This window comes from Haliotis cracherodii, unplaced genomic scaffold (assembly GCF_022045235.1).
Source record: "Haliotis cracherodii isolate W230 unplaced genomic scaffold, xgHalCrac1.p SCAF_3, whole genome shotgun sequence".
In the NCBI taxonomy this organism is placed as follows: domain Eukaryota; kingdom Metazoa; phylum Mollusca; class Gastropoda; order Lepetellida; family Haliotidae; genus Haliotis; species Haliotis cracherodii.
Genome location: NW_027266286.1, coordinates 45,226,224 through 45,238,503, shown reverse-complemented (window position 1 = coordinate 45,238,503; position 12,280 = coordinate 45,226,224). Strand labels below are relative to the sequence as shown.

The window sequence follows — 12,280 nt, the reverse complement described above, 5'->3', positions numbered from 1 at the left end:
TGACACATCGTGATATAACTGGAATACTGTTAAAAGCGGCGTTAAACCCAACTCACTCACTCACTCACTCACTCACTCACTCACTCACTCACTCACTGATTTAGATTGTATGTTGAGCTGAGGTTCTCTCACCCAATGTGTTTATTTGCAGGTAACTTGAAATGAGTTTCAAACAAGTATTCCTCGTGGCTGCTGCTGTGTGCTTTATTGGATCAGATCACGCGAGTGGTAAGTGTTTTACCAGGGAAACTACTACTTTCTCTCACCCACCAGGGGTGGCGGGTTAGATTTGGTTTCCAGCAACATATGTTTGCCGTAATTTATGTCCGACATCAAGTCTTTACATATGTTTCGTCCCCCGCCACGAAGTGAAGCGGGGGGTAGAGAGACGGCGTTTGTCCGTCCGCCCGTCCGTACATCCGTCGCTTCTCAAAGAGGACTATTGAAGTCAGAGAAATCAAATTTTACACACTGATGTTACTGGTCATGAGTTCGAAAATTAGTGTCGTAAATGCATTTTTACGAGTTATGGCCCTTGCTCCGTGGTTTGCTCCGGGGTTTTCAACTAAGGGACAGGCTCATTAACTGGATGAAATGAGGACTGGTATGATATACAGTATGAAAGGATATAACAGTCGTGTATATTCCTAAACCAAATGTGTGCATACCTTTCTTAAACATAGCCTTGACCTTCACCTACCCCCCTTGTTCTAGTGTTAGTATTGTTTCGACTCGAGCCTCTGAAACTAAAAGGGGCGGTCGGGTAGCCTAGTGGTTAAGATAAATTGAAAAAGATCGCCCATTGAGGAGGTGGGGTCGCCTAGCGGTGAAAGCGTTCGCTCGTCACGCCGAAGACCCGGGTTCGATTCGCCGACATGGGTACAATGTGTGAAGCTCATTTCTGGTGTCCCCCGCCGTGATATTGCTGGAAAATTGCTAAAAGAGGCGTAAAACCATACTCACTCACTCACTCACTCACTGAAACTACAAAGTCCAAGAAGCTGCTATATCTCAAAACATTGCTCACAAATTCCTATTATATTTTAGACATGTCTACTGAGGGTGGAAAAATCATCTCCTCTCCGCTGAAACTTTACATACTTGTACCCACCATTACTGTTACCATAGGGGCACGGGGGGCCCAGTCGTCGAAGGCGCCGCGTTTCGCTGTGCAGAGTTGTGTCCCTTGGGCACGCCAGAACCCTATGATTGTGGGGTCAAATCCCGATTCGCCCCTATCATTTTTCTAGGTTTGTCAGCACCATACCCGTGCTCGTGGGTTTCATTGAAGTGGTAAACTTCTGAGGCCTGCATCACTTCGGGCTTTCCTCCTACATTAAGCTGACACGCCCCGATATAACTGGCCATGGAATACTGTTAAAAGCGTCGTTAAACCCCACTCACTCACTCACTCACTCATTCACTCACGCACGCACTCATTCACTCACTCACTCACTTACTCACTCACTCACTCACTCACACTCACCCACACTCACTCACACTCACTCACACACGCGCAAACACACAATTTCATTAACGTACGTGAATATTCCACGTATTAGGTACTTTCTTAAATATGTCTCTGTGGCCCAGTGGTTTCTGATGCGATTTTTAATAATGCATAACCAAGCCATTTCTCCATGTGTATATTTTATGCAGTTGTTGGATGAATAAAATATGATAGTTTAGTTTTTTGTGTATGTAGCACGGAAACATTCATTGAACATGAATTTTAGCCCTCTCCTCGGCTAGGTATGCCTAGTTCAATATGAAATTTAATGTACATGCACTGAGGAAGTTGCATAGTCGTGTAGAAGTTGCCGTTTTGCACATTCTTGAAGTGAGTGAGTATGGTTTTACGCCGCTTTTAGCAATCTTCCAGCAATGTCACGGCGGAGGGCACCAGAAATGGGCTTCACACATTGTAGCCATGTGGGGAATCCAACCCGGGTCTTTGACGTGACGAGCGAACGCTTTAACCACTAGGCTAATCTGAAGAATGATAACATATTCCCGAAATATTCTGCGCTAGAACTATTAATGCCTCTCAATTTCAGATAACGAAATAACATCACTGTCCAATTCATCACATGACGTGCCTCTGGCTGTAAAATTCCAAATACCATTAGATTATGAGTAAGTTAGGGGGATTTGACGCCGCTTTTGACAGTATTCCAGTTATATCACGGCGTGAAAGCTTAATGTGGGAGGAAAGCCCGAAGTGATGCAGGTCTCAGACGTTTATCTGAGCACGGGTATTGTGCTGACAAACCTAGAAACATAATCGGGGCGAACCGGGATTCGAACCCACAATCATAGGTTCCTGGCTTACCCAAGGGACGCAACTCTGCACAGCGAATCGCGGTGCCTTAGATTATGACAGGGTAGATGGGTGGTGTGCATACTGTTTTCATTCCATTTTAGTACTGGTGTTTTATATGGCGAAGGTCACTTTATAATGAAAAGGGCAACATATTTTAAAACAAAAAATATCCTGCTTCCTATGTTTGTGTAACTCACCTCCTAAAAGCCAAATTTGTCAAATGTACATTTAAGGGTTGTCCGAAAGTGGCAGGTTCCAGTGCCTCGATTCAGAATGTATTGATGTCTCGTTTCTATGCGACGGGGACCCCTACTGCGACGATGGGAGTGACGAGTGGAATTGTAGTAAGTATTTTATATCTACTAGTGAGGAAGTAAATGATGCGGAATACCGCCGTCCAGCAGAATAGGATTTGTCCCCAGCAACCTATATACAGTAAACTACGGTTATAACGAACACGCTTATAACGAACTGACGGATATAACGAACTTACTTTTTGGTCCCGACTTCTTGCTGTAGTCATGCTGTATATGTACTTATAACGAACTACGGTTATAACGAACTAAAATTAGTAGTCCCTTTGAGTTCGTTATAACCGTAGTTTACTGTAGCTGGAATATAGCTGGGTCACAACAAACTTTGATATTTACGAAATGTATTACCACTCATCCTTTGAATATTGTAGTCACCGCAACCGTGCATATTGTAACCTATTATTGAAAGATATATTTTTGTAAATAAGCCTACCGACAATGACTGAAAAAAGTACTATTCTTTGAATATTAGCTTCCGCGGTGATGCGGGTTTATTGTGATTTTGATAGCCTCTGATTGATCAATCTGAATCGGGTAATTTCCAAATTCATCGTAGAATTAAATTTTTTTTTAATTGATTTTTTTTTTTTCGAATTACATTTAATGCGGGGGGTATAGTCATCATCTGGTTTGTCTGACCGTCCTTATTTCGTTTCCGGAGCATAACTTGAAAACCGTGAAAGTCTTTCTTTTAAACGTGGTGCATGTATCAACCAGGGCTGACGTGGTGTCTTCAAATTCTATTGATGATTTTTTTTTCTAAATTTCAATTTCCCATGTTTCCATGGAAACAATGTGCTTAGCAGAAAAGGTGGTGGGTGTCGTTTTCAGTGCAGAACTTAAAAAAAAAAATCAAGATTTATCATCCAAACTTGGTACATGTATTACTCAGGGAGTGAAGTGGTGCCTTTGCTATTTAGGAATTTTATTCCTAGTTTCCATGCAACAAGTTTGACTTTGACTCTGTTCATAGTGGTCTCTCTGTATGGACCATATCTCTAACACTAAAAGGCATCCTTCCATGAAACAATGTCCACACAAAACCTGGGCCCACTTGCACAAAGCGATCTTAGCGCTAAGATGATCTTACCTCCCACACATTAACATAGGCTTACAATAGTCGTTGCGGTAAGATCGCTTTTCGCAAGTGGTCCCAGGTTGTCAAATGGTGCCTTTTGCTATTTAAGGATTTTAAGAGATCAGGGGGATTTGTCGTCCAGTTGACGCTTGTTTTTTTAATGAATGCATATCTTGTACTTGTCGCCATACTGTGTAGATGAGACGTTAACAATTAACTCGCTCAATCCTTGAGTTTGAGTAAACTTCACGTTTCTGAACACATACATGTATGATTAGCTGTTCAAGGCGGAGACTCCATGTTCAAGTGTCAGAATTCAAAAAATATTCCTACGGCCCAAGTGTGTGATGGCAAGGACGACTGCGGTGACGGGAGTGATGAGAATGCCTGTGGTATGTTAAACAATATTGTTGTTGTTGTTGTTGGTTTGTTGTTTAACGCGGCTCTCAGCAATATTCCAGCTATATGACGGCGGTCTGTAAATAATCGAGTCTGGACCAGACAATCCAGTGGTTGACATCATGAGCATCGATCCACGCAATTGGGATACGATGGCATTCTTCAACCAAGTCAGCGAGCCTGACCAGCCGATCCCGTTAGTCGCCTCTTTCGACAAGCATGGGTTGCTATTCTTCCCCGGATCTTCACGGGTCTCGACTCATAATTATAGTAACTCAGATTTTGAACAGTCGTGACGTGACAAGCAAATGAAATCTCATCAAAATCTTTTCCTTTCAGTTTGGTTGTACAAGACTGATCATGCTTTTCATATCAATCACTGGATTGTCTGGTTCAGACTCGATTATTTACAGACCGCCGTCATATAGCTGGAATACTGCTGAGTGCGGCCTTCAACAACAGACAAACAACACGTTTTCACGAACAACACTGATTTTGAGACATGTAACTCATAATATTTGAAGTTATGAAGTACTTTAAAATAACTTTTCGAATCAACATGTTTTTAATAAGGTTTCCAGGGGGCACCGGTTGCCCAATTGTCTAAGGCGAGGGGGTGAGGGGGGCGGTAGCCAAGTGGTTAAAGCGTTCGCTCGTCACGCCAAAGACCCGGGTTCGATTCCCCACATGGGTACAATGTGTGAAGCCCATTTCTGGTGCACCCGGCGTGATACCATATTTCATTTGATATGTCATTATTTTTGTTTTCGAGAAATCTAATGGGGAAATGCTTTGCTCAGTGCATGCGAATCTACATGTTTACTAATTTCGCTTCCTCACGTATTAACCCCATAACATATATTTCTAGGCTCATGTATATTCGAGTGCCTGGGTTCGGAAGCAACGCGTATTCGTGTCGAGTATGTGTGCGACGGTTTTGATCATTGCAGTGACAGGAGTGACGAGCTGAACTGCGGTAGGTACACAATACCCTCATTCTATGCTTGAGGTAAGAGTCTTCATAAAGCGGATTGTCGGGCTCGGTGGCATGGTGGTACCCCGACGGCGTTAGACGTTGCCTATGAAGTCAACCTTGATTTTGCGTTGATGGCAACCTAAAACTGATGCAATTGAGATAACAACATTCACTCCAGTCCCATTGGCATTATAAATAAGCACAACCAGTCTTTATAAAGCGGGTTGTCGGGCTCGGTGACATGGTGGTACCCCGACGGCGTAAGACGTTGCCTATGAAGTCAATCTTGATTTTGCGTTGATGTCAACCTAAAACTGATGCAATTGAGATAACAACATTCACTCCAGTCCCATTGGCTTTTTAAATAAGCACAACCAACACCATGTCATCGTTCTCTGTCAGTACGTTTCTCAGTTCCTACTGAATTATACCAGGATCTCTGCTATAATTGATTGGTCCTAAAAACAGAATTTTGGAGACTTTGGTAATTACCACAAGTAGGTAGTAAGCCATGAAATAGCTTCAGCTGCAAATACTGGGACTACATCCTCTTCATCTGCTCGTATAGTAACCTGCAATTCAAAGTCATCAACCAGTAACATGACCTATAAACTTGTATCTTAAACGAGTCACTTTAATATATCATAGATCTCTTGTTACCTTTAACAGGGATGCTAGTTGTGTATTCTGTCTTTTTGCCAGATTCAAGTACAGAAACTCCAACTGCATCTAGTACATCTACAGCAACTGCGACTCCATCAACTGCATCTAGTACATCTACAGCAACTGCGACTCCATCAACTGCATCTAGTACATCTACAGCAACTGCGACACCATCAACTGCATCTAGTACATCTACAGCAACTGCGACTCCATCAACTACATCTCGTACATCTACAGCAACTGCGACTCCATCGACAGCATCTAGTACATCTACAGCAACTGCGACTCCATCAACTGCATCTAGTACATCTACAGCAACTGCGACACCATCAACTGCATCTAGTACATCTACAGCAACTGCGACTCCATCAACTACATCTCGTACATCTACAGCAACTGCGACTCCATCGACAGCATCTAGTACATCTACAGCAACTGCGACTCCATCGACTGCATCTAGTTCAGTGGACCAACTCTCTGGTAATAACATAACACTACTATAAATATACCGACACTTGTTTTAGAGTTGGTTTTAGTGATTAATGACATGATAATAACCTTAGTGTCATAATCCGTGACAAGGTTTTTGCTACACAAAACGTGTAAAAGTATGTAATAAGAAAGGAAATAAACTCCAAATAACTCAAAACACAGAGAGTACATCCACAATATCTACACTACTTGTCGGATAACAGTTTCAGGTGACTGGTTGGCTATCGTGATAACCTCAAAACACGTGTGTAATGAGTGGCCAAACAATATAATTTGTTTCAGGACATCAAGCATGTCTAGAAAAAAAATTGGGCCTCATACCTGAGGACACGTGTTTGGGGGAATAAGATGGCACGTTTTTTCTCTGAAAGGAGCACCTGCACCACATTTTCACAACCCCAGTGTATAATTAACTATAAGTGCGTTTCACATGGGTCGTCATCTGTGAAGATACGGGATAGAATAGGTCTTGCCGTAAGAGGTGACTATGCTTGTAAGAGGCGACTAACGGGATCGGGTGATCAGGCTCGCTGACTTGCTGACTCGGTTTCGAACCGAAAACAATATTGGGCCTCAAACAAAATCCCAAACCGGCACCCCAAGAGTACATTATAGGTAGGTGAACATTTTTATGAATTGACTCCTATAACGAAATTGTGGCAGGGAACATAGATAACGTTTTCTGTTAGGCAAATCGAAGATCGTGAGAGTGAGGGATGGGATGGAGATTCTGATGATGAACTCGTCCGACAGAGCTGGAGTCTACAAGTGTGGTGTCATCAACTGTACAGAAACAGCAACGCTTGTTATCACCAAACCTGAAAGTAATTTCTATTTCAGATGATCACGCTTGAAACAATTGCCTATATTGTATATTCATGTGTAACGTTTAATGCACCTTCAGCAAATGTTGTGCTTTGCTTGTGCTGACCATACATGTATGTTGCTTTTTGGGTCTCCAGCCGGTGTATTATTTTAATGTAACTGCTTTCAGACAAGGTGTGCACAGAAACCAGAGACACCAGAGGAACAGTGTGGCCCCAGACTGTCAGTAATACGACGATGGTGCTGCCCTGTCCTGGGGGATTTCTAGGTGCGTTTGTTGGTGTGCATTGTCTATTGCAATTGTCAGTATCATCAGTGCCAAATTACCATCAGGAATTCAAGATAAGCCCTCTACAAAACTATTTGATATGATATATAAAGTCTTTATTCTTATCTTGTTTTCTGTTTTTTACGCTTTGGCATACTGTCAACAAGACAATTCCCCAATATTACCCTATGCTTGCAGATAAATATTTGGGAGGTCTTCCTTGATTAGAGGGGCGGTCGGGTAGCCCAGTGGTTAAAGCGTTTGCTCGTCACGCCGGAGACCCGGGTTCGATTCCCGACATGGGTACAATGTGTGAAGCCCATTTCCGGTGTCCCCCGCCATGATATTGCTGGAGTATTGCTAAAAGCGGCGTAAAAACATACTCACTCACTCACTCCTTGATTTGTGTCATCGTACCACCACGTGGGACACAACGACCTGGTTTTTGTCGTCCACAGTTTCGTAGCTTGAATATTGCTTAGTATATTCTCAATGCCTGTGTATAAAGCTGTTCGTTATCGTTATCATATATGCACTATGAATAGAACAACTTCATATACAAAGCTATAATATTTTGAAGGTAAAGTTCACCGTGTCTGTGACGTCACTGGGGAGTGGGGAGAACCAAACTACATAAACTGCGTGAGAGAAGAGATAGCGCAGATAGAGGAAGAGGTTGGTAAACATTGCGTGGGTGCCAAACAGCGCACGTTTCTGAGTGAGTGAGTGAGTTACGATTTTTAGTCACATCGGCAATATTTCAGCCATATCATGAGTAAATCAAGGTGTACAGTAAAAATACATAAATATAGATGATAAAATCTGTCGACAAAGGACAGTGAAAGAGCGTACGACCCGCGAAGATTCCGGGGTAGAATAGGTCTTCAGCAACCCATACTTGCCGTAAAAGGCGACTATGCTTGTCGTAAAAGGCGACTAACGGGATCGGGTGGTCAGGCTCGCTGACTTGGTTGATGCATGTAATCGATCCCAATTGCGTGGATCGATGCTCATGATGTCATTCACTGGATTGTCTGGTCCAGACTCGATTATATTACAGACCGCCGTCATATAGCTGGAATATTGCTGAGTGCGGCGTTAAACAACAAACAAAACGTTTCTGACAATACACATGTGTCCACTTCTTAATTCGATGAACAGTAATAAACAAACCATGGACCGTGACACAGTGCCAAACAGGTTAAGTCTCTGGTATTACATATTTCGTGTCCTTTTCTTTGATACATATGTTGCGTGTTTATCTATTTCATCCTCAGGTGGCTGCAATCACTGAGGGAACTGCGTCCAGTGAGGCTGTCAAGAATGTGCTTGAGAACCTACAGAATGCCACCCAGAACAACGACTCTTCCGCAGGGGATCTGGACAAATCCATTGACATCGTTGACAACATCGTTGCCGTAGTGAGCAGTCCTGCTTCCCCTGTTGCGGTGGATACAGCGTCAGTTAAGGTGGGTTAACTCTCTTATTATCACAATCTCATTACAATCAGATCTATGTACGGGTAAGTTCTGGCTGCCGCCAAACAAAGATCTGAGGACATACCATTACGTGTCACGTCAGAACGACCTTTCGCGAACTTTGATCGACCACTGAAATGACATACAAGAAGTCGACATCAGCAAATTAGAAAGCAGCTTTCTCGAGCTTCACCGCACTCGTTTCAACTTGGCGACTTCCATTTCAGACTACGCTTGAAAAATATGTTGACACAGTTCTCGATTAAAATTTTGAAAGCTGAACAAACGAACATTCCGGAATGTCTAATATATGGCTGAGATTGTATAGCAGTGCTTCCCGCGTACTGTGCAACACCTCCTCCGTTCAAATGTTTATCCCACGGAAGCGAGAGATATTTATAATTTTGACGGATTCAGTCGTATGGGCCGTAACTGTCATTCGGAATACCAAGATTAGAAAACACATTCCGACTGTCTTTTTCGGGATCTGGTAAGCGACGCTTTGATTGGTCGGATGAAAGGTCGTTTTGACATGACCCGTAATGGGATGTCCTCAGATCTTTGTTTGGCGATAGCGAGAACTAGGACCTGATTTTAATGAGATTGTTATCATAAAGACCTAGAAGCAAGTATTTAATGTTATACATGTGTTGGTCTTTTGTGTTTCGATAACACATCCGGTTACATGAGCCCTTACCATGTGGATTAGTTGTTTGAGGGACATATTGAGACATATTTTACGTCACGCTTACAAGAGATTGAGTTGGATTTAACGCAACTTGGAACACTAGTTCAGTAACAGCAAGGTACGGGGGGGGGGGGGGGGGGGGGGGGGGGGGGGGGGGATTGTGAGGATCTGTAATTTTTGTATTGAGACCAGATATTTTGTCTCTGTATATTTTTCTACGGTGAGTTATCATCAAAGGAATCTAGATGTTTAAAATACTACCTGCTCTAATTATATAATATATAAATTATAAAGGGATGATAACTTCCTTTGTTTGTTGTTTAACGCCGCACTCAGCACAATTCCAGCTATATGACGGCGGTCTGTAAATAATCCAGTCTGGACCAGACAATCCAGTGATTGATATCATGAGCATCGATCCACGCAATTGAGATACGATGATATGCATCAACCAAGTCAGCGAGCCTGACCACCCGATACCGTTAGTCGCATCTTACGACAAGCATAGTTGCCATTTACGGCAAGCATGGGTTGCTGAAGACCTTCTACCCCGGATCTTCAATGAGGAAGACGAGGGTTTACGACATACATTCGGGGTCCGGATGACATTTGACAACTCATCTTTCAAACTTAACTTTTTAGGTGTAAAGCTTAAAAGCACTACACAGCATCCTACTTCTCACTTCTGTACAGCGTATTGGAAAGATTGAAAGCTCGGAACTCTATTTCGCGTCTCACTTCCCACTTTCGTAAAGATATATTAGGAAATAGAAACCTTAGAAGCTTGAATTTGCTGCTAACTTTCTATTTCATAGTTTGGGAAGCTAATGTTACGGTGGCCATTTTGTCGTTAATTAACTACCTTTGTCAGAAATGAGATTTTACGACATACTTTCTCGTTTACGACACTGGATGGTTGATATGCTTTGATATATACGCACTTGTAGAGTGTAAATATGTACACGTAATTCACACATGGCGAGCAATAACAGGCTGGGTTCCTGTCCAATATAAACGAGGAGACGGGCGAGGGCCAATTTCTAGCCGGTGCAATGATTGGACAATAGTTACGATATCTAAATATTTAGATAATTACTGGAAAGTGAACATGGGCTGGAATATTGCTGAGTGCGGCGTAAAACAACAAACCAACCAACCAATCTTTCTCATTGCAAGAAGACGAGAGTAAACAAGCGAATCAAACGCCTTCGTAATCTCAGAATTCCAAACTATGAAATATAAAGTTGACAATTGGCAGAACATGTTTACGGAAGTGGGAAATGAGACACGATGTGGAGCTGTCGGACTTTCCATCTTTCCAAAACGGTATAGGGAAGTAAGAAGCTGGGAGCGGTGTTAAACTTTCAATCATCCCTCTTTCAAAACAGACTTCGGAAGTCAAAGGTTACCACTGACGTGAGAAATAGGAAGCGGTGTGGCCTTTTCAGGCTTTCCATCTTTCAAAACTAATGTTGGAAAGATGTATTGTCAGCTGTTACCCGGACCGCATACACTGTATTCATTTATCTGTAGTCACAGGTTACCACTGACGTAATGTATACTTATATCTGTAGTCACCGGTTACCACTGACGTAATGTATACTTATATCTGTAGTCACAGGTTACCACTGACGTAATGTATACTTATATCTGTAGTCACAGGTTACCACTGACGTAATGTATACTTATATCTGTAGTCACAGGTTACCACTGACGTAATGTATACTTATATCTGTAGTCACAGGTTACCACTGACGTAATGTATACTTATATCTGTAGTCACAGGTTACCACTGACGTAATGTATACTTATATCTGAAGTCACAGGTTACCACTGACGTAATGTATACTTATATCTGTAGTCACAGGTTACCACTGACGTAATGTATACTTATATCTGAAGTCACAGGTTACCACTGACGTAATGTATACTTATATCTGTAGTCACTGGTTACCACTGACGTAATGTATACTTATATCTGTAGTCACAGGTTACCACTGACGCAATGTATACTTATATCTGTAGTCACAGGTTACCACTGACGTAATGTATACTTATATCTGTAGTCACCGGTTACCACTGACGTAATGTATACTTATATCTGTAGTCACCGGTTACCAGTGACGTAATGTATACTTATATCTGTAGTCACCGGTTACCACTGACGTAATGTATACTTATATCTGTAGTCACTGGTTACCACTGACGTAATGTATACTTATATCTGTAGTCACTGGTTACCACTGACGTAATGTATACTTATATCTGTAGTCACAGGTTACCACTGACGTTATGTATACTTATATCTGTAGTCACAGGTTACCACTGACGTAATGTATACTTATATCTGTAGTCACCGGTTACCACTGACGTAATGTATACTTATATCTGTTGTCACAGGTTACCACTGATGTAATGTATACTTATATCTGTAGTCACTGGTTACCACTGACGTAATGTATACTTATATCTGTAGTCACAGGTTACCACTGACGTAATGTATACTTATATCTGTAGTCACAGGTTACCACTGACGGAATGTAGACTTATATCTGAAGTCACAGGTTACCACTGACGTAATGTATACTTATATCTGTAGTCACTGGTTACCACTGACGTAATGTATACTTATATCTGTAGTCACAGGTTACCACTGACGTAATGTATACTTATATCTGAAGTCACAGGTTACCACTGACGTAATGTATACTTATATCTGTAGTCACTGGTTACCACTGACGTAATGTATACTTATATCTGTAGTCACAGGTTACCA

At 42.1% G+C, this 12,280-nt stretch overlaps 1 protein-coding gene across 6 annotated transcripts in view; it reads left to right on the top strand.

Annotated features, from left to right (window-relative positions):
* Positions 1 to 12,280, top strand: part of LOC139475973 (adhesion G protein-coupled receptor L3-like) — a 61,576-nt gene that overhangs the window by 24,565 nt on the left and 24,731 nt on the right. For 5 of the 6 annotated variants that reach the window (XM_071259191.1, XM_071259189.1, XM_071259193.1 and 2 more), the window contains exons 2-10: positions 152 to 228; positions 2,557 to 2,667; positions 3,994 to 4,107; positions 4,983 to 5,090; positions 5,793 to 6,233; positions 6,935 to 7,069; positions 7,240 to 7,338; positions 7,919 to 8,013; positions 8,616 to 8,807. In XM_071259191.1, coding sequence (XP_071115292.1) covers positions 162 to 228; positions 2,557 to 2,667; positions 3,994 to 4,107; positions 4,983 to 5,090; positions 5,793 to 6,233; positions 6,935 to 7,069; positions 7,240 to 7,338; positions 7,919 to 8,013; positions 8,616 to 8,807 — 1,362 coding nt within the window. In that variant the 5' untranslated portion in view covers positions 152 to 161. The remainder of the gene's footprint in view (positions 1 to 151; positions 229 to 2,556; positions 2,668 to 3,993; positions 4,108 to 4,982; positions 5,091 to 5,792; positions 6,234 to 6,934; positions 7,070 to 7,239; positions 7,339 to 7,918; positions 8,014 to 8,615; positions 8,808 to 12,280) is intronic. The other variant, XM_071259195.1, reaches the window with a different exon arrangement.